General features: G+C 37.5%; 3 protein-coding genes across 7 annotated transcripts in view; 1 reads left to right on the top strand and 2 right to left on the bottom strand.

Moving 5' to 3' along the window:
- Positions 1-19,624, bottom strand: part of LOC115621627 (protein split ends) — a 32,090-nt gene extending 12,466 nt beyond the window's left edge. For 4 of the 5 annotated variants that reach the window (XM_030515325.1, XM_030515328.1, XM_030515324.1 and 1 more), the window contains exons 1-4: positions 18,676-19,624; positions 1,477-1,543; positions 1,364-1,417; positions 451-1,283 (exon numbers count right to left, since the gene is read on the bottom strand). In XM_030515325.1, the coding sequence (XP_030371185.1) occupies positions 451-1,283; positions 1,364-1,417; positions 1,477-1,543; positions 18,676-18,810 (1,089 nt within the window). In that variant the 5' untranslated portion in view covers positions 18,811-19,624. Of the gene's footprint in view, positions 1-450; positions 1,284-1,363; positions 1,418-1,476; positions 1,544-1,969; positions 2,087-18,675 lie in introns of those variants that run through there. The other variant, XM_030515326.1, reaches the window with a different exon arrangement.
- Positions 19,625-20,610: 986 nt separating this feature from the next.
- On the top strand, positions 20,611-21,099 carry LOC115620979 (homeobox protein MOX-2). The gene has a single exon (XM_030514498.1). It carries the CDS (start codon positions 20,611-20,613, stop codon positions 21,097-21,099), a length of 489 nt encoding a protein of 162 aa, XP_030370358.1.
- A 2-nt stretch (positions 21,100-21,101) lies between these two features.
- LOC115621634 (MKI67 FHA domain-interacting nucleolar phosphoprotein) lies at positions 21,102-22,684 on the bottom strand. The gene is made up of 3 exons (XM_030515335.1): positions 22,506-22,684; positions 22,095-22,439; positions 21,102-22,032 (listed from the first exon to the last, which is right to left on the bottom strand). The coding sequence occupies exons 1-3, from the start codon at positions 22,596-22,598 to the stop codon at positions 21,214-21,216; spliced, it is 1,257 nt and encodes a 418-aa protein (XP_030371195.1). The 5' UTR covers positions 22,599-22,684; the 3' UTR covers positions 21,102-21,213.
- Between the last annotated feature and the right edge of the window lie 28 nt (positions 22,685-22,712).

Below are 22,712 nucleotides of genomic sequence, written 5' to 3' on the forward strand. Positions count from 1 at the left end.
AAACTACAATATTTGTTTTTAGCAAATCCTCTCAATAATACAACATTAAATAGCATTTAAGCAAAGTAGTTCTAGTATAAAAGCGATTAGGACATATCGAGCATAATTTTAGCAGCCGAAAGTTTTCGATTTTATGATTGTTGTAAGGAAATATTTTCGCAGAAATCATAGTGAGAAAAATAAAGGAACCCTTGTCAGATGCTAACTATTTGCTAGCTATTCACTTTGAATCAACATGCTAACATTCTAACTCTCTCTTTTAAAAAAGGTGCTTAAATATAAATCATAAATAAGCAGGTCTATTCCTATTATATTTCTATTCTATTCAAAAGAACCCATGGAACTAATCGATGGAGCTTTTTATACAAGTAATGTCGTTATTACTTTGATTGAAAACGAATTTTGAAAAAGGGACAAGCTTGATTGTTACACAATAGTTTGTTTGCGGACCTTTTTGGCATGTGCCGTCAACAAATTTATGGTTTGTGGTGTCCTCGAAAGATTCAGTATCTTGTCACCGGTCATCATATAAGCCTCAAAGCGTGGCGCCTTTGCTGGCTGCGGGGGCGCCGAATTGGGTTCCGGTTCGGGCTGGTTTCGTTGGCCCGTCACCGGACTGCCGCTGTAGCTGTTCGAGTGGATCAGCGGTTGTTGTTGCTGAGTGTTTGTGTTGCCGTTGGAGGCCGCTACAGCACAGCCGCCACTACCGCCGCTAGCTTTTGTGGGTATTTGAGAGGGACGTGGTCTCTTATTTTGCGGAGAGTGCAACACGGGCACGGGCTTTGGTGCGGCACATTTCAGGGCCTGTGGAATGCGTGAGGGTCGAGCCGTTGGCGACGTGGCGCCGCCTAAGTCACCTCCTCCTGCCGATCCTGTGGGTGATATTAACGCGTTGTATGAACTAGTTGTTGTCGTGGTCTCCACAATTTGTATCTTAGTGGAAGATGCGGAAGAATTGCGACTGTGTGTGTGCGTTGTGGTCGACGTGGCAGCTACGGGAACCAGGGAAGGTAAATGTGTCGGAGACTTAAAACGCAATGCCGGCGAATTTGTGTGCGTGGGCGTGGCAACGCCTCTGTTCTGCTGTGCTGTTGTATTATTATGCTTCGGCGAGTCGAAGAGCAGACGTTGTTGTTGCTGTCGTTGGTGTGTAGTTGTGGTTGAATTTGGCGAGCCAGTTGTGCTGCTGCTATAATCGTATATATTCGGAGATTCTATTTCCGCATAATGCGGACTTTGCGTGTTCGCCAATTGCTCTTTAATGCGTGCCTTCAGTTTAGGATCTGTATAGAGTAGAGTAAAGATAGTTGGGCATCTATGAATGACAACAATTCATCATCATTTAGGAGCTTCAATGAATTACCTCGTTTCAGTTCCAAGGTTACTAAATGTTCCGACAAGCGCAGGCATTTCAGTACTAAAAGTATTAAACAATGAGTGATTATAACAACAAACACAACAAATATTACAGCTCACCTTCTTTCGTTGTATAGCAATGTACATCGGTGCCATTGACTTTTAATATAACATCTCCCGCTTCCACCTGCAAAGATCAAAAGAACTACAATATATTAGAGAGATTCCTTTATAAAAATTGTAAACTTATTGTTACATTCTCAACCCATACACATATACACAGGCTTGTGCACAACAAATTGGCACATAGTTTTCGATTAGCATCGAAGTGATATCTTAAAAGCTTATTGATTTTCCTTCATTCTTTTGTTATTTTTGCCAGCACACACGCACATTTTCACACACACATGCCCTGGGGCCAAAAAGTGAAATTGTGTGTGAACTATTTTTAAATTCTTTTCAATGTAGGTCTTCCGACATCATACTATTCTCATTCATTCTCATACAGCAAATACACAATAACTAACAAGATGTTTAGTTTTCCACGCGCCGCAAGCGTTGATGACAACAAACACAACAACAACAAGAGCTACATACATACATATGTACATACATATATATATTGCCGCTTTTTCACTTGCTGACGCAAATTTGAGTCCCTCCCGGACAGCATACAAAAAGCACTTGTATCGTTCATGGATTATTTAATAGATATGCATGGCCTTTGGAAACTTCCTTCATTTTGCTGCTCATTCAAATTTAATGCGATATGAAATTACTTTTTATTGCATAATTAATGCATTTGTTAATGCTTTACGATTTCTGCTTTTCCCCTATACTCTTCCAATTATACCATGCGGCCACAATTTTCATCTTTTTTCTATTCCTTGCACACAAACTTTTTTATATATTCTTGCCCGCGCAACAGCAATTAAAAGTTTTGCATGCTAATTTATGCTATTTACAAGCAATTCACAATAGACAGCAGCTGAGCACACCATAAACGTCGCCTGCAGCGCAGTCAACGTTTAAACTGCACTTGGTAACATTGTCTGCAAAAGGCCAGAGAGTGAAACCAGTGCAACTGAGAGCAAGTCCGAGAGTGGGAGACTAAAGTGTAACTGCAAAAGTTTGCGGGGAAAGTTGCACGGGCTTTAAATTAGTTGCAGTGATAACGCATATGATCCATATATACACCTATATCTCGGAGACTATTAGAAATAGGGACACCAAATTTAAATACGTATTTTGGAATTTCCCTACCTCCCCCTTTCCACCACAATCACTGATGTTCCATAACTCTCGTAATTCGTAAAATGGAATTTTATAGTCAGATTTGGCAAACACCTCCTTCCACAATATTATTTAATTTTTCAGAAATTTTAGAATTTAATTTTCGATTTGCCAGCGCTTAGGTACTTGGTATGAGAATGAAGCGGCAACAATATTTTTATTTAATTTATCAGAAATTTCACAATTTAATTCCACATTATTATTTAATTTTTCAGAAATTTTCAGAATTTAATTTTCGATTTGCCAGAATCGCAGAGGAGGGCGGCCACAATATTTTTATTTAATTTATCAGAAATCTCACAATTTAATTCCACAATATTATTATTTAATTTTTCAGAAATTTTGCAGTTTAATTCTCGATTTGCTAGCGCTTAGGTACTTAGTATGAGAATCGCAGAGGAGGGCGGCCACAATATTTTTATTTAATTTATCAGAAATCTCACAATTTAATTCCACAATATTATTATTTAATTTTTCAGAAATTTTGCAATTTATTTCTCGATTTGCTAGCGCTTAGGTACTCAGTATAAGAATCGCAGAGGACGACGGCCATAATATTTTCATTTAATTTATCAGAAATCTCACAATTTAATTCCACAATATTTTCATTTAATTTATCAGAAATCTCACAATTTAATTCCACAATATTATTATTTAATTTTTCAGAAATTTTGCAATTTAATTCTGGACTTGCTAGAGCTTAGGTACTTAGTATGAGAATCGCAGAGGGCGTCGTAAAAATATTTTCATTTAATTTATCAGAAATCTCACAATTTAATTCCACAATATTTTCATTTAATTTATCAGAAATCTCACAATTTAATTCCACAATATTATTATTTAATTTTTCAGAAATTTTGCAGTTTAATTCTCGATTTGCTAGCGCTTAGGTACTTAGTATGAGAATCGCAGAGGAGGGCGGCCACAATATTTTTATTTAATTTATCAGAAATCTCACAATTTAATTCCACAATATTATTATTTAATTTTTCAGAAATTTTGCAAATTATTTCTCGATTTGCTAGCGCTTAGGTACTCAGTATAAGAATCGCAGAGGACGACGGCCATAATATTTTCATTTAATTTATCAGAAATCTCACAATTTAATTCCACAATATTTTCATTTAATTTATCAGAAATCTCACAATTTAATTCCACAATATTATTATTTAATTTTTCAGAAATTTTGCAATTTAATTCTGGACTTGCTAGAGCTTAGGTACTTAGTATGAGAATCGCAGAGGGCGTCGTAAAAATATTTTCATTTAATTTATCAGAAATCTCACAATTTAATTCCACAATATTTTCATTTAATTTATCAGAAATCTCACAATTTAATTCCACAATATTATTATTTAATTTTTCAGAAATTTTGCAATTTAATTCTGGACTTGCTAGCGCTTAGGTACTTAGTATGAGAATCGCAGAGGGCGCCGTAAAAATATTTTCATTTAATTTACCAGAAATCTCACAATTTAATTCCACAATATTATTATTATTTAATTTTTCAGAAATTTTACAATTTATTTCTCGATTTGCTAGCGCTTAGGTACTTAGTATGAGAATCGCAGAGGAAGGCGCCGTAAAAATATTTTTATTTAATTTATCAGAAATCTCACAATTTAATTCCACAAAATTATTACTTGATTTTTCAGAAATTTACATGCATACAATATACATATGTATATAAATACTACTTCTATGGTCAAGGTATGTATTTTACTATATGTCCTACCTTTCGGAACGTAACAATGTAATTTGCTTTTGGCAGTTCCTTTAGAAACTTAAGAGAGTGCCGAAAGAGAAATAGCATATTGTAAATAAACTTATAATTGTGAGCTAAAAAACTGAGCCCATCAAAGACGGGCAAGACCTGCTATGTATGTATTATGTAAATATGTACAACGAAAAACACACATGCCGACTTCAAATCTGTAAGCACTCTCAAATTTAAATGGCAAAAAACTAATCAGCCATTTCAATTTGCTTGTTGATAAGAAAACTCTTAAAACACGTAATGTAAATTCGCTGTTACTTGGTAGCTGGTTTTGTTGTGCCCGGCCGGCGTTGCTTCACAGCAGCGTTGATTGCAAACTTAATAATGAATATGGTGATGATGACGATTGCAGCGTCGCAGGCAAAAGGCATTAAGCTACGATCAGACTTGCTCAGCTGAAATTGCAATTTTAAAATATTGAAATAGTCAAAATTTACAACACATACACATGTAGATGCTTCTTATCTTTTGCCAAATGTCCAATATTGGTTTTGCTATCACATATAAAACAATATCGATGTGAAGCAAAGGGAAATCAACCTGATCATTATCGCAAATATTTGCATGCAGCAAATTCTGAGTTTGCAAATTTTAAACGCTATTTGCAAGCACTGATTAAAGAATTTGCAAGTGTGGCCGTACCTTCAGCCCCGCCCCACTCATACGCACGCACATACACACACGTTGAACTAACTGTTCTATGTAGATGTGATTGCGTTCCTTGGAGTGATAACGAGCTTCAGTGTTCAAATCTATGTTAATGCTTTTAACACAATCGCCATTTGCCCGCAATGCAATTAAACACACTTCTGGAACCACTCAGCAGGTGCACAAAAACACAAATATAAATGCATTTGTCATGCAAATTAGCATAACAGACACACACACACACAGGAACTGTTTACCTGCCTTTCAGCTTAGTTTTCACTTTCACGCTTTGTCACTGTTTGGCATCAACATCCATTCGAAGTGGAATGGGGCCGCGATAAATTGACTTGAGTTTAGAGTCAAGCACAATGACCCCGTGGGGCAGTGACGCAGTCAGCCGGTAGTCTAGTAAGCCAGCTAGTCAGTGAGGCAAAAGTTAAATCAATCAGTTACACTTCGTTTCATTTATTTAGCACGCTGGCCCAGGGTTTTGGTCCCTGCTTTTGATCGAATTGAAATTGTTCTGAATTGATTGGTTTTTACACCGATGCTGCCGTAGTGCACAGTATTTGATTTCTTTTCTTTTAGTCTGTTTTACTTTCTCTATGTCACGTATTGCTGTTTGCCATTTGCCTTCCGTTCTGTTTGGCTGACGATGTTGGTTTGAAATTCCGGTTAGATTTTGCTGCTTTCAATGTAGGAAGCCAATTTGGCTTTGTCTGGCCAATGATAAGTAAGAAAAACAATAATAACAAACACAGAGAGAGCATTTCAACAAACACATCGGAGAGAGCACATAATTTGCAGCGCCGTTCTCTTCAAAGGATATGCAGTTAGGCGTTGGCGTTGCCAGACGTAGAACATTGCCAAGGTTTGTTTCATAAATTACGGAAAAATCAAAAATAAAATTTATGCTGAATAATACGTAAATTAAATTTATAAAAATATTTTTGTTGTATTTCTTTGTATGCTCTTTACCTTTTCACTAATATTCACAATATTGAGGAATATTCAGGATTGAGATATATTAATATTTATATTAATATACATATGTACATATATTTCCAAGCCAAAAGTATAAAAAAGTAGTTTCAGGAATGCCCGTAAATATTTACGCTATTGCTAGGGAATCCTAACAAGCTAATCAAGCTTATCTGCTGGCGGACCACCCAAATACAAATTTGTTCTTATCAGTCGTACTCCCATTTTCGCAATAAACAAACGTTTTGCGTCTATTGAAAATTTAATAGACTAAGCAAATTTTAGAATGTACATACATATGTGCGCCTAATATCATTGCACTATGATTCTTTAAACAATGGATTTTGTTATCGTTGAACTCGATGCGAGGCAAACCCGTAGGCCATATTTTTTGTTATGCGACTACCGTTTATAATTCCACTTTCAATGACGTTTTATTGACATAGTCATAAGGTGAATCAGTTTGTTTGCCAGAGATATCAATTAACAATAGCAACAACTGCCCACCCACCTACTTGGGCACAGGTAAACAAGTCAATTGATTGATTATATTAGTGTGCCTGGCGCAATGCCGTTGATGACGACGATGACGCCAACAAACCAACTGCGCTGGTGGTGACGACCTAGTCAAGTACGTTACCTTCACCGTTATACGAGCAATTGTGGTATAGACATGTGGCGCATTGGAGGCTTTTTCAGCGTTAAAGTCGTTGACAGTTGGGGGAAAAAAACAGCCAAGTAGTAGAAGGAAAAACCCAGTAACCTTTTTCGCGTCATTCAGTCTGTCATTTAAACCGTCAGTTAGGCGCACCAGTAACTAAATAACTTAGAAACATCAAACAAGTACAGGGCAAGTTCGTTACTTACGGACAATTAAATGCAGTTGTCAAGACCTTTCGAAAGTATTCTTATCAGTGTATTTGAAACATATTTATATCGCTTTAAAAATACTCCAAATCCACAGGCCAAATCCAAAAATATTTTGGCCGCACACATGGTTTAAAATGTTCTGATCTCATTCATTTCGAAGGTTTATCAGAATGCGGAAACTACTATTAATTCGCTATTTTCAAAGCGTTGAGAAAATTATTTATTATCAAGTACGATATTGGCAATAGAACTGGTCAGATGTCAAATAGGATGTCATAAATGTGTATGTATAGTATGTCTTCCTAAATGCATATGTATGTATGTATAAGTAGTACTTACAGCTTTAAATGTATAAGTACTAGATAAGCTTAATAATGGTTGCGCCAAATTTTATATAAGTAATTAATTGAAATTTGACTTACTAATGAGATTTATTCCACACTTGTTGCTCTACTGAGTATTTACTGTACATTTTGCATTTTTCCCAGTTGTGGGCGCTGTTGCCAAATGCTTGGCACCTGACGCAGACAAAGAGGAGAAGAAGAGGAAGCAGAGCAAGCGGATAGACAGACAGGTAGTTGAACAGCTCCATAGACCTACGCGTGTCGTGCAGTGCTTTTTAAGTGGGTTACAAGGTGGTACCATTGCTGATAGTGTTGTTGCTGTTGTTTCATTTGTTTCTGCTCCTGTCCCTCTTGGTGGCAGCAACTCACTCAATCAGCGTGGCAGTTGGCTGTTGTTACATTTATTGCACTAATGGCTTTTCTACTTCTTGGGCTTTGCTTTGGCTTGACTTGTTGGTTTGTTTGCTTTCGCACAAATTCGCGTGCATTTCACTTCCACCTTTTCACTATCTCCCACTTTTACTCGGACAGCCAACGGTTAAAATCGCTATTGTGAATGGACAGCTTGTAAGTTGTCATTTGTCATGCACACCTACTACTGCTAATACATATTTTATTTGCCTACTCCTTTCTTTCTCTGCCACGCCGTCAGCCTGTCTGTCCGTCGGTGGCCTGTTGTGTCTTATTTAAACAATCATATTTCATTTGCATTGTTCTTTTGTTTTCGCTGCTTGTGTAAACACACATGCCACTCCATCGCCTAGCCGCTCTCTCTTTCATGATGTCTCTCTGTTTTTGTCTATGTCTGCTGCATCTGTGATTTGCATAAACGTCACACATTTGTTTATTTGATAAGCAAATTAATGTTGCTGCTGTGGTCAGCGCTGACCCTCAACGCTGTTGTTGCGACTACTGTCATGCCCCCATCGTGAATGTTGTTGTTTTATTTATTTGAACGACCTTGTGCCTCTGCTTGCCCCATTGTGTGTTTCCTTTCTTTTTCAATTACATATTCATATTCGCAGGCCTGCACCCGAAATACGCAACAACAACAGTAATACAAAAAAATGTATATTAAATTGTTGCTCTCTTTGTTGTTGTTGTTGTTGTTAGGTGTTGTAGGTGGTGCGTTACGCAATCGTGGCAATCGGAAGTCTCAAATGCCCGACACGGCATTTGGCACTTAATTATCTCAATTTAGGTGTTGGAAATTGTGTGGGTGGGTGTGTGTGTGCCTACTATATATTCGATTGTTTGCTAGTTTCCCTAATATGCTAATATGCCGTTGCTAATGTCCGCTAAGTAAGTGTGCATGTTTGTTTATTGCTGCTGCGACTGCGTTTGTGCAAATTGTTTAGTCACACAAACGGTGGAAACAGTTTGTTGATTGAGCGATTGTACGATTGTGCGATTGGGTGAGTAATTCACGTGTCGGTGCAAATGTCATCAAAATATGGCACATATTCCAGTTGACTTAACTCATTCAGTCATAAAAGATGTCTCTTTTTTGTTTTTACAAAATTCCCGCAGCTGTGCTTCAGTTTGCGCAATTGCAACTTTATGTTTCTTGGCTTTTCATTTAACGACAGCTTCCCGCAGCTGTTTTAACGATTTTACTGCTGCTGCCTCTGCTTTTCTGTGAGCGACTCTAAACCTAAAAATAAAGCCAACTATTTGCTATTCGCTGGCCAGCCAGGAGGAAGGAATTAGCACGAATTGTTGCCGGTCCGACACTGCTTTTGTTGTTGTTATTATTGTTGCTTTTGCTGCTGCAATGTGGCATGTATTTGTCGACCTAAAATGTGTGTAAACGTGTGTTTGTTGGGCATTAGCATTCGTGCAAAACCGCTGTAAAAACGAATAAAAACAATAAGAGCAGCACACAACTACAGTAAAAATTCAATTACAAGAAACCCAGCACACAGGCAGCTTCAGAATAATTGAAGGATGAGCGAATTATTTGTTTTCTAAGTCTGCTTACTTTTTTAACGAGATAAGCAAGTTCTGAGATTTGGGGTTAGAAATATGGAGACAAAAGTTTAATGTAACACAATATCAAGAAATAAAATAAAGCTGTACCTTAGCACTTAATAAATACTAGCTATGTACGTATGTACATATATTTGAGTTCATCATTTAAAAAATATTTAATTGTTCAAACAAAAACCATTTCTCTCTATCGCAGTTTGACTTTAGTGGCGATAGAGTAATGCAAATTTGTTCAAAACAAGTTCCCATACAGTACATTTTTGCAGTCATGTTCTGTTTGTTTGTTTTTCGAAACTTTATCTAAACAGCAATAACAACTACGACAGTGCAGTTTTATTTTTATATACACATTGCTATTGATTTGTGTTGGAATACGGGCAGACACACAGACAAACGGATAGACTTTGGTATCTTTTGTTGCTGTTGTTTTCTGCAGTTTTGCATTCGAAATGTGTGCCATGCGTTGTAATTTTCAAAATGAGGCATGCAGTGCCAAGCGCAATTTCAAACACAAATACAAGTGCATGCACATACACACATAGAATTGTGTATTTGCATACAAATGCTGTCTGTTGAGCCGGCCGGCCACTTTGCGCCTAATTGAGCATTCTAAAAGCCTTGACGGTACCCAACAACAGCTTTTTCCTCTTCTTCTGCGCACTTCTGGTATGAAGACGAAGACGTCGACAAGTGCTGCCACTCAATTCACAACAGACAGGCAGCCAAGTGGCAACACCAGCCCGCAAAGTGCAGCCAATGTGGATTTTACTTTCAGTTGTTGTTGTTGAGTCGGCTCTGCGACTGCGTCTATGTCTTTTGTGACGCTTGGGCGCACGCACGCCCTCAATGCTCACATACACACACACATACGCCCACAACCACTCACTCATTTACTCAAGTCACCCTCTCACTCAGTCCCTCCCTCGCATACACCACAAGCGTTAATGGTAATGCTTAGATTTGGCGCAAAGTTTACTCAGCGGCAAAAACAACTACTACTTATCCTCCACAAACTACAAGGCACCTTTTGGAACGAAGCTTTTGCATTTCGCTTGTGTTTGTGTGTGCCTTATGCACTCATTGTTCTTAATATTTCTTTGATTGTTGTTGGTTGGGCTTTTGCTTTTTTGTTGCCTGCCTCTTGCTCGCTGTGCCGTGGCGTGCAACGAACCACAACGCACCAGCCAGCAGTGCACAGCATGCAGCTCGACTCGCCCACCAAGGCACCCCAGCCCCCTGTCAACCATTATAAAGTAAAATGAAAATACATGCATTCATATACAATATATATATACATACATACATATAACTAACTTAATAAACGCGCGCGCAATTTTAGCCACTTTTGTAATTCAATTAAAGCGAATCTACTTTAGTTTGCACTTTTGACTCTATACTTTATTACATACATAAATATGAACGTAAAGGCAGAAGTTGCTTATGTCTATGCAGGTTCATGCAAAGCACCAACACACACAAATATAGAAGTACCTTTTTCAGGTACATACATACTTATATATGTGATTACCCTAAAGAAGAAGCATCCATAATTCCAAAAAGTGCATCAACAACCTTTTGTTTCCAATGGATAAAAGTTTCATTGTTTTCTAATTGCAATGCATAACTTAAACAAATGTTTAATGATTTCATTCTGCACTTTTCTTTAAAATATTCATCCTTGACAGTAAAAAAAAGTTGGTTCTATTGTAGTTCCAATTAATTCTACGTAGAAATACATTTTTTGCAACATATCCAAACAAGCTAAGCAATTTTGCCGTTTGATTTGAAACCGATTTCATCCTTTTGTAATTAGATGTCCAGAATCAAAATTTCAGTTATTTTTAGCTAATGCAAGAGGAATTAAAAACAGTACGTATTAATTTAACCATGAGAAGCGAACACACACGACTCTTTTCGAAGCTTATAATTCCAATGCAACTAAAAAATTTTGAATCAGTTTCAACAATACTTAGAAATACAACCAGAAAGCCATTAAGGGAACGAAAAGCAAATTCGATAATTCCGGATTGCGGAAGTTAACTGATTTCGATATGCAACCTAATTAATCCAGCAGAAGCACTTAAGGAAATGTCGGAAAGTTGTAGTCCTTTGAAAGGTAGACTCACTACTATAAAAATTGATGTTTTTTTCAATTTTCAGTGTCATATATAAGAATTTAAGAGCCCGCAATACCTATTCATTTCAAATTGCTAGCAAATATACGTAGGTCTTTGAAATGTTCATATGCTGACCTAAAGTACAATTCAAACGAAAGATCTGTTGAATAGCTCTCTTAAGTTTGTTATGAACATATGTACCTTCATAAATCCAAAATAATTTTAAATTATACTTATAATATAAAAAAAAAAGTTTGCTGAGTTTGTTTAAAATCGATTGAATCACTATATTGTTTGTGTCACCTATAGAAGCTCTGTCTCATTTGTAGAAATTTCACCCGCAACTAAGTGTCGCTTTACTTATGACGCCTAATGTACACATAACGCTGTCAGGGTGTTAGAATCAACAACAAGCTCTGAGCTCCGTACATTGACATTCATCGAATTGTGAATTTCGCGTAGTTTTATGCGTTTTTTGTTGCTGCCACAATGTGCCACGACCTGCCATCCCCACCCCCTTTAAAAACGATTTCCTACTTACAACGATGCCACGCACGTTGAACTCCAAATGACAGTTTTATGTTTTCTAGAGCTTGAAGTTAGGTTTGTTTGCTCAACGTCAGCTTTACGTTTCATTTGCTGGCAATTTTCTAAGCAGATATACATACATACATATGTATATACATACAAGTATGTAACAAGCAAGACGAAGACGCCAACGACGACAACAACGAAGCATGACAATGTTTTTTGTTGCTATATTATTTCTGCTTTTTATTAAAAAACATGGCAAAAAGTAAATAAAAGCGTAGAGAAAAAATCAATAAATAGCCTTGCAGTGTGTGTGTTTTTTATTTCTTTTGTTTCTTTGTGTTTCGAATTTCTATGCAAGTACAAGTATGGTTGTGTGTGTGTGTTTGTCTGGGGGGAAATTAATTTGTTTTTAGCTACAACGGCAGGCATAACAACAATTGCAATAACAAGAACAACAACGACAACGCAAAGTCGTTTGTCATTTCCAGTTAAAGACCTCCATAATTAAGCATAACGTTAGAAAATTTTGCAAGAGAGCGCCAGCGGACAACAAAAGATGTTCGCACATCCACAAAAGAGAGTGCGAATGGGAATTAAGAAGGGGGGAGGGAGTAGAGAAGGAAGCGTTGGCCAAGTTCACAAGCGGTTTTATTTTTGTTGACCATTTCGGAGTTGTGTTGTGTTGGAATAAAACAAAATTAATTAAAATAGGGCCTTTAAAAATTTGCTTTCTAGTGGCGCTCTTTATTGATTGCGTTAGTTAGGGACATATTTTATCGACATCATGTCAAAATTGCATGATGATGGATGGTGGATAGACGGCATTCGAGGATGACTTGAACATGTTGGCCAGCCGAAATTCGTGATAACCTGGCTCATTGAAGTTTTCTTATATAATATACATATAATCTTTTTGCAAACATACCTCAAGAAGGTAAGACAAACAACGCTCCAGTTTGTTTAAATCACTTCTCGGATAATACTCAATTTCTCAATTCATCAATTCCGACACTAAGTTATAACTTTTAGAATGGCTTAAACGATGCCAATTGATATCTAATTGATTGAAGCTCCCAATAAGTGTTTCCCCATAGTAATACACATAGGTAGTAAACTGTGGTCACGAGATTCTATAGGGAATAATTGGTACGTCAAGCTGCTAGTATCAAACAAAAAACACGCCCGCAGCTTAACGACAACGAAGAAAATTGATTAATGACAGCTACATAGACACATATACATACATACATATGGGTGCACATATGTACTTAGCAAGCCAAACTGATATCTAAGTGCACATAAGGCAAAAAATATAATTAGTCGCACTGGGGGCGTATCGAACATCAAAAGAAAGATGTATTCATAGATACAATTTCTTGTAACAAATGCTTTCACTGACTCCCAATAAGACACATAATGTTAGGGTGCAATATTATTATCATATTATGGATGCCATATATAGGTTCATTAAGCCCCAATTGAACTTTGAACTTTAGAAAAGTGATATTATTATTTTCGAGTCAATTATTTAGACGTTACTCGTTAATGAATTTTACTGAATTAGTTTCAAACCATAACATAGTTGATTTAACATGTTTTAAACTAATAGTAGTTCTCAGTTAAGCGTATCATATTCTCAAAGTCAAATCAAAACTGCTTCATCCCAGACGGAATGAGAATGTTTATTTTTAAATTGCTGATTAAAATTTTGTTTAAGAATAATTCTAAATTGATAGTGAAATAAATATATGTTTATGTACATACATTAATTTGAGAAATGTTCAACTATAATTAAATTTGAGAAAAACTAAAGATAAACCCGACAAAATTTCGTTAATCAGCTATGTAGGCAGCTATAGGTTCCGCTCCAAACACTTATGTACATACCATATGTACATAAATCAAATCTGTTATTGTTTATGTTAAGTCTGGCGAGATAACCTTTCTTTAATTGATCTGACTTTTGATTGATATAACGAAATGGTGTCAGAAATAGGTATTCGAGACAAGGTATTTTAAACTGCAATTCTAATATTTTGGTGACATAGGAAAAAAGATGTAATGCTCAGAGACTAGTTTGCACAGAAACAGTTTGCATATACATAAAAAAATATTTAATATGTATAAAAAAAATTGTTGTGGGAGTGGGTACCGGATAATTAGCAGTTGGATCCGATGGATTTTAGCATTCCCTTCTTCTTTACTATTCCCTATCTTAAAATGAAATGCAAGTATAATATCAGAAATCATCAGAAATAATACATTATTTCACATCCTTTAGCTAACTATTGGAGTACAAATAATATAGCTAATGAAAAAACTGTTTCCATACCACATAGGAAAACATAGTAGTTGCTGATAATATCAATAGGTCTTCTAAATGATTGCTGCACTAAAAAATGTAGTCTTGGACAATCTGTCTGCCATTTACGACAATTTTACGCTTCCACCAACATTGTCGTGGCAAAGTCAATTCTTATCTTTTTTACTTTTTTTCTCACTATCTGAAGCTCAAGTCTATCTTAAGTCTTCAAGTTTCTGCTATATATTTCCCATATGTCTTCCATTTAAACTCATTAATATACTTGACGCTTCTTATGTAATTAATAAAATCTTCTCCATTCAATGCTGCTGTCGGTATTATTCTTGTTGTTGCTGTTTCGGGGCGTCGTCGTTGACGCGTGCAATTGTAGAACAACAACAAAACGCATAAGAATAGCAACAACAACCAACAACAAAAAGAAGCAGCAAGAGGAGAACTAAAGAACGCCGATAGCCAGACTTGTCAGCACAAGTCGTATAAAATTCATTGAAAAATAGGAAAAGAAAATTGTCGCGCTACGGCAGACCATAGCAGCAACTACAACTCGTACACACATGTACATATGTATGTATGTATGTATGTATGTACGTGTGTGTAAGTGTGCTTAAAGTGGCAGTGACACCATGAAGATGGGGGCAGCAGCAAGAAAGGGGAGATAGGCAAGCATGCATGCACAAACAAACAACCACAAGCGGCAGCAAAAGCAACAACCACAACTTGTAAGCGATAATAACAAATTGAAAAAGTGCGTGTCAATGTGCGGCAGTGCGTATGTATGTATACTAAATGTACATACATACATACACTTTATATAAATATAGTGGACTGTGTGTGTGTGTGACTCGTTTGTCGACATCGTTCGTCGACTTCGAAAACTGTGCGAGTAGCTTGCAACAAACAATGCACCGACCTGCAGGCTAATTTATTGTTGTTTCTGTTGTTGTCAATTACACACTTTAAGCCGCATTGTTGTTTTTATTTTGGTTGCATTTTTTCTGTCAAATTATCTTAAACGCACACATACATATGCATGTACATATGTACAAATGTACATACGTGCACGTTTTTGAAATTTAAAATTCCCAACGCGTTTTTTGCACACACGACCATCAAATTTTTCGACTATTGCAATACTCTGCATAAAGGAAAGGGGGGAAACCAAATTCTTTGAAATGTGTGTCACAATCCAAGTTAGGAGTGGCTGAAGCCTTAGAATTTGTACATATGTATTCCTGAGTCGCATGAGGTATTTGAAAAATAATGGAGTTAATAGATTTAAAGACCGTTTAGTTCCAGCTTCAGAGATCTAAACTTTTTTCGATACACGTTTGAATTGTTCAAGCAATACAAGAATACTTGGTTCAAAGATCTTAACCTATATTGGTAGATAAAAGTTTATCCTTTCTTAACCAAATTTTAACAAGATTTTCCTTCGATGTGAACGCCAAAGTTTTACAATTTGTTCCTCTTCTTAATCATCAATTTCTTTACTATCCCAACCTAATGCTTATCATGTTCACTTGAAATATAACACATTTTTGTAAATAAAATCTTGGTATTTAATTAAATTTCGACGCCAAAGTTTTACAATTTGTTCCTCTTCTTAATCATCAATTTCTTTACTATCCCAACCTAATGCTTATCATGTTCACTTGAAATATAACACATTTTTGTAAATAAAATCTTGGTATTTAATTAAATTTCGATTACGTTTCTAGGTCGTTTGTAAATATATTTATACAAACAAAAAATACCTCCAAAATATATTTATATATAAAAAATACCTCCATAGCTTCCTACAATTAAGCCCATAATTTATTTGCTTATATATTTAACAATTAAGCTGTACATTATTTTGCTTGGAAAATGTAACATATTAGTGAACAAGTCGTATACAGGTTACTGACTAAAGGGTATTCATTAGTTGTTCTAATGTCGTAGTCTTGTGTTGTGACTGCTTTTATGCAAATTAATATTTAACATGCCTGTAAGCAAATCAAAGTTAAATCGATGACTTGTCAATACAAATATTGAGGGACAAAAGACACAATGTTTATATAAATATAATTTTGATGAGCCTCGAGTTATTCTTATCATTATTATGTTTGCTTTTATAGCATGCATTCTTATTTGCTTTCCACACAAAAACGATTTGTTTGCATTTCTCTCGAAGAGAGTGAAAGAGAAGAAGAAAAAACAAACAAACGAACTAACAACTTTTTTCTTTCAATGTGAAGTTGAAGACTTTTGATTAAAATGTATGGCACGCCTGTCATGGCCAACCAGATACGTGGTCTTCGGACGCCAAACGGTCATTTCCGACTTGGTTTTTATTTGCTGTACACTCTCGTGTACAATATACATAGTTATAGGTATTACATGACCCCTAGTAACAATTTTATGGAGTCGCACGTGTAATTAATAATATCCGGTGATATGAAAAAGAGGCTTAGACGGAACACAATATTAAAATATCTATAGCTTTTGCAGTTATATACATTTTTGGCTCTACTTGAGTGTTCTTCAACTATGTCTTTTTTTTTTATTTCAATTTGAAAAACAGGTTACAGATATATCTTTGTAGCATACTTACATATATACGTAACACTCATAGCTGTGTCGCAGAAAGAAAACTTTGTTTTAGATTACCAAATATTAACTTCTAAGTCTACTGAACGGGAAAGATATTGGATCTGAAATCCCTTCCGCAAAATACAAGAATAATAGAAATTCGATTAAACATAGTATGATTTATTTGAACTTATTAGAGATCTTCCAAACAGTAAAATATTTCAAGTATATATTTCCTGCACTCTGTTCATAAGATTCTAAATCTTATGGATTGTAGAAAAAATCTCGTAAAACAATTGCGATCAATTCCTAATGTGATAACTCAGAAAAGAAAATAAACCATAAATATATACTTATATATGTACATACATATGTACATATAATCGTCATTTTCTAGTGGCGTTATAAGCAACATTTCCAAATATTTGCAAAATAGCAGCAAATTTGTTCGTTCTAGAGAAAAGTAAAATTTAAAAAGTCGAATTAAAAATAATTATTAAGAATATGCGTTATTCACTACTTTTTTTACGGAATTAAACAACAAGCAGAACTTGTATTTCACGGAAAATGAGCAAAACGTGCTCGCATCTGGTGGTTCCGACTTCTATCACCATTCCTTATACTTTTTTTAAAGGATTGTGCAACACTAATTTCCACTGATTCCCCTTTTTTACGCTTTCTTACCGCTAACCAAGTAGCGTTTCGAAGACCGTTTAACAGCTGGTCCTTTGTAGTGCCACTGCTTAACGGCTTCCATTATCATACAATACTCAGAACTCCTAGTGGTTGTTTGTTTCTATTTAATGAGATCTCTTGCTTTAGCAAAGCATTGCAAAATATTTATTTAATGATTAAACCAACAAAAAGCAAGAATAAAATAATCGCCACCTAAGCTAAAAAACAAAAACAATACTCATAGATGCGTATCTGCGGGAACGGACCGACTGCTAATGTTGTATAACCGACAATTTGGCAATTTTAAGCTTTGTGTATTTTGGTCTTCAATTGAATTGGAAATAATTTAGCACAGAAGTGAAATGAAAATTGATACCGTGCCAGCTCTGCGGGGCCTTCATCCTCGCTCCAGAACCCCCTTTCCCACCGAATTAAAAAGCGCACCCGTAACAAGCGACGAGCGATGACATCATTGGAAACGATGACGCCTCCGTCGCCACCGACAAAGGCGATGATTGGGAGAGCGACGTCGCGACAGTATCAACACGACTGGTGGCAGCAACTTTCTGCAAATTGGAAATGCTTTCCAACGTAGACGAAATAATAATCATAATAAAAAATATACACACATGTGCATACTACAAGTAGAATACTGTCGTATAAGTTTTCTTATCAACGGCGACGATGACAGCAGCCGGGCAGCAACAAAGGAATGTCTATAATGATAGAGAATGGACGGTGGAGTATGGTTTGATGTTGGCGCGGCCATAAAGGGCGCGTCGTCGCACGGACTCGGCAATGAGACTTGCGACACATACAAATGTTGCAACGTCGAAATGAAGCCACTCTTAAAATGGGTGGTGGGTGGCACATTGGTTGGCAGCACTTCGGGTGCATGTGTATATTTAGGTACATAAGTATAAGCTGCTGCTGTTGATGAAGTCATAGCCGAGTTTGGCACTGTGTGTGCTCTTTTGGGGACGTCCCAGCCGGGAATAGAACTAACACACACACACAAAGGCACGTTATATGGCAACAAACACAACAAATATGTACAACGAAACCAAAACGCCATCGTTCTCTGCTCTGTTGGGCTGTGGTCTGCGCAATATTTTCACAAATACATAACCATATACTATACACATATGTACATATGTATGAGCGCACCTATGGAGGATGGCAATGACGACTACTTACCGCACCACAATCGGCAGCCGGCGAATTCTCGACAATGTCGTAGATGACATGTGGCGGTCCAGTTGTTCCGAGCAGCGAGAAACCGAAACCGGAATTCTCACTGCGTCGCAGCACCACTTTCAATTCCTCGGTCATTGCGCGACGTTGCCGTTGCTGTTGACGCGTCCGCCTTGCTTATACCGCTCCCTGCTTCGAGTTGTTGCTGCTGTTGTGTCTGTGTTGTGGGCGCTGTCGTCCACTAACCACCTGGAACCGCCGCTATCGCTGCCGCTGCTGCGTTACGACTTCTCTGCTTACTTCTGTTTTTACTTTTATGGATTTCAATTTGCCAACGTACGCTGAACGTTGCTTGCTGTTGTTGTTGTCGCCGCCGTCGTCATTTGCACTTTGTTTTAATTTTTGACCCGTTCCTACTTGAAATGCTTGACTGAAGTTTTGGGCTTGGTCGCCACTGCCGCCACTTCAGCACTTCTTTGCGCACTCATTTACACTTACTTCATTGCACTTACACGCAGCCATAAAGCCGCACACACACAGGCACAAACGCAGACACAGAGGCACACACACAACACTTGTAAATTTGTAAAAAATTGGATGCTCGTATTTGGTTGCTAATATTTATAATTTTTTTTTTATAATTTCATTGCGCTCGTACATAGCCGTGGCCGGCCACTTTCTTTTTACGCAAATTCGCAGCAATTCAGCATCGAAAACTTGTTTAAATTTTGTCTTTTTCGAAAAAAAATTTTCTCCACTTTTAACACCTATCCGCCGCTACCGCAGAGCAAGCTGCCACGGTTCGTTTGTTTAACACCTCATTTTGCGAGTTGAGTTTGCGTTTTATTGGCTTTCAAACGCATTCGTTGTGTTATGAGCTTTTCATTATAGAACATTTGTTAATTAATTATATTAATTAGTAATTTTTTCACAACTGACGAAAAACCACAACCACCGATGCGGCTGCGATGCGCGAGAAACAAACCGACACTATCGAAAACATGGTTGTTTGTTGACGATGTCTCATATTCGACACATTTATCGACTGTGAGTAGCACTAGCTATCGGATAGACGCCTTAAGCCATGAGTGCTGGGTTATATTATAAATTTAAGCATCTTTCAGCACTGGTCCAATTGGAGTTGCCAGATGGTGAAATGCATATATTGGTCGTTTAATTTAAAATCAATTGTAGGGCCAGATCCTACAGTAACAGCACATTATTTCGCGCTGTAAACTTGAAATTCGTTTTCTAGCAGAGATTTAAAAAATGCAACATTTTAGGGAAATATATATTTCATTCAACATCTGATGACATTTTGGTGCTAGTCGTTTCTTAGCACGCTCCACACAAAATGATGACATCAAAATGCGGCATTGATGAAGGGGAGATGTGGCTAGTCACCAAACGAAATCTGCCGCGAAAACTAAAAGAGGCGTGCAATTGCGCCTTTTAGATAAGTGACCGACTGCGCGACCCACCAGTCCGTTCGGTCGTTCGACGGCAGCGGATTTTTATGAGCGATATTTAAATTTTATAGTTCCCAAAGGCGCACAAAGCACTTGACTCATGCGCAGAGCGCACACATGTGCTGCACTCAGCTTCTACTTCCGTTTTGCTGCTGGACTTGCTTTGACAAGCGAGCGGACCTAAGTAAACAACAACATAGTTTGTGGGTGTCATAACTACTAAAAAAAAAAAAACACAAATATATAGAGGGAGGAAGACGTCGCACGCGACGCCCAGATGTTGTGCACAATTATCATATCAACGGCACATCATTTACAGTTAAGTGAAAAAACAGATTGAGCCAATCGGAAAGTGCGCGTCGATATGCCGGACCAATGAGATGAGCGCTTAGGAAAAAGTTGCCCTCATACGCGACAATCGCCTCAGAGAGTCAGTTTAAATTTGACTGCGTCGGCGTAAGGAACAAGAATGAAGAATAATCCGAGCTATAGCGCCTACGGGGATCCAACAACACATTGGCTGACCGAAGGTTATGTGGAGTACAATCATCAGGCACAATGTCGCTACGAGCTGCCAATTAATATGCAAAACTATGGCGATGAAGACAACTGCAACAAAAGTAATACAAGCTGCATCAATAACATTTTTAATGATTGGAATATTATGCAGCAGCAACCTAGTAGCTCGACATTTGCTTCCTCCGCTCAAGCAGAGATTTCATGCCGCAGTGGCTCCTCCAATCGCAAAGAACGCACTGCATTCACCAAATCCCAGCTGAAAGAGCTGGAAGCCGAATTCTGTTATTCCAACTACTTAACGCGATTGCGTCGCTACGAGATTGCCGTCGCGCTGGAGCTGAGCGAGCGGCAAGTGAAAGTTTGGTTTCAGAATAGGCGCATGAAATGCAAACGCATCAAACTGGAAGCAAAAGCGGCCGCTGATATGGTAAACGATTAGGCTGTACATAAAAGCATAATATTTATACATAACACAATTTTTCTTTTACACATTGTTTGCTAACTTATTTTAAATGGTAAATATATTACATCTAAATAAGGCGTTTTTTGCCACTCACTTCTTTAGTTTCTTGGTTTTGATCTTATTTAAAGATTTTGCCTGTTTCTTTGCATCTGCTAGCTGCAGCGTTTTTGTAGCTGCCTTCTTAGTTGGCTTGGCAGGAGCAATGATGTTTTTCTTCTTTTGAATGCCACCAGTTCCCGGCCTGCGTTTGATGAGCTCCAGTTGACGATCAACGCCTATTAATTTCTTTTGTGTTTTCTTGGGAGGCGGTGACAATTCTTCCTCCTCATCACTATCAGTGTCAGATTTCTCAGCTTCAAAACTTTCCTCTTCCACGTCATCGTCATTAATGCTCTCTTCGTAGTCTTCATCCATGGAATCCTCGTCCAGGCTGTTTCCCAATAAGTCCTCCAATTGTAGGTCTTCCTCGTCATCATCATCGCTATCATCAGACTCTAAGAACTCAAGTTCCTCCTCGCTTTCATTGCTGGAAGGCACTTGTTCATAGTCCTCATCATCAGAATCTTCATTTAAAGTATTACCCAACAAGGCAGACAGATTAAGATCTTTTTTTGATTCAGCCTTCTTTGTCGACTTGGAAACCTTAGCCACCGTGGTGGTATCGCTTGTTGCCTCTGCTTTCGTAGACTTTGCCACAGGCACATTAGACTGCTTAGATTTTTTTTCCGGCTTAATAAGCACGCCAGAGAAATCAATGCCTAGATGTTCATATTCCTTTTGGAACTTTTTAAGTTTTGCAAGTCCCTTAGTAATGCGCTTCTGGGATGCGGACTCGTCCCAATTATTTTGCGCATCTTTTCTACGCAATATGGATTTCGTTTTGTTTGATACAAAAATTTTCTTGCCAGCCTAGAAATAAGTATTGAAAAATGATTGACGCACCCCATGGCAATACTTCATTCTTGACTTACATTATTTGTGACTTGCCTCACAGAAGTCTTAAAGTAATTGAATTTTTGTTCCTCTGGTGGGATGTATGCGGCCTTGACCACTTTTTGGAACATGAGGTAGTTGTCCATGGTGTCGGCAGCAACTTTTGCCACTTCTGGATATTCAAACTCAACAAATGCAAATCCCTTACTACCGCCGGTTCGCCTAGACCGTGCCAGACGTAAACGTGTCACGCGCCCGAACTGCTGGAAATATTTGCGCAACTGATCTTCGAAAAAACCATGGGGCAAGTGCTTAACCAAGACTATTCCACGTTTTAGTTTCTCCACTGGCCGTTTCTTCGCCTTTTGCATTTTCTTTTTCAGCTGTAAAAATGGAGGCATACAGTTATTATTGCGGTATTCCGTGCCACAAATGCTGCGTTTTTATACCTGTCCAGAGACTACATCCTTAGTTTCATCGACTTTTTTAGTGGGAGAAGCTTGTTTAATATTTTGCGGCTTAGGTTTTTTTACAGGAGGCATCTTGAGTGTTTTAATGAATAAAAACAGTTGAGTATATATTCGCAAATAAAAGCGAACGCACGTGGAGCCAGTCTTAGTTTAGCACCTATCGATAAGTAATCGTGCGGTCTTCAG

The sequence above is a fragment of the Scaptodrosophila lebanonensis genome, unplaced genomic scaffold (genome assembly GCF_003285725.1).
Source record: "Scaptodrosophila lebanonensis strain 11010-0011.00,11010-0021.00 unplaced genomic scaffold, SlebRS2 tig00000024-arrow-pilon, whole genome shotgun sequence".
NCBI lineage: Eukaryota > Metazoa > Arthropoda > Insecta > Diptera > Drosophilidae > Scaptodrosophila > Scaptodrosophila lebanonensis.

Excerpts from the sequence above, each read along its gene's own strand:
- LOC115621634 (XM_030515335.1), bottom strand. The coding sequence starts at position 22,598 with ATGCCTCCTGTAAAAAAACCTAAGCCGCAAAATATTAAACAAGCTTCT. Across the intron at positions 22,440-22,505 it reads AGGATGTAGTCTCTGGACAG|CTGAAAAAGAAAATGCAAAA; the intron begins GTATAAAAACGC and ends CCATTTTTACAG. Across the intron at positions 22,033-22,094 it reads TGAGGCAAGTCACAAATAAT|GCTGGCAAGAAAATTTTTGT; the intron begins GTAAGTCAAGAA and ends ACTTATTTCTAG.
- LOC115620979 (XM_030514498.1), top strand. The coding sequence starts at position 20,611 with ATGAAGAATAATCCGAGCTATAGCGCCTACGGGGATCCAACAACACAT.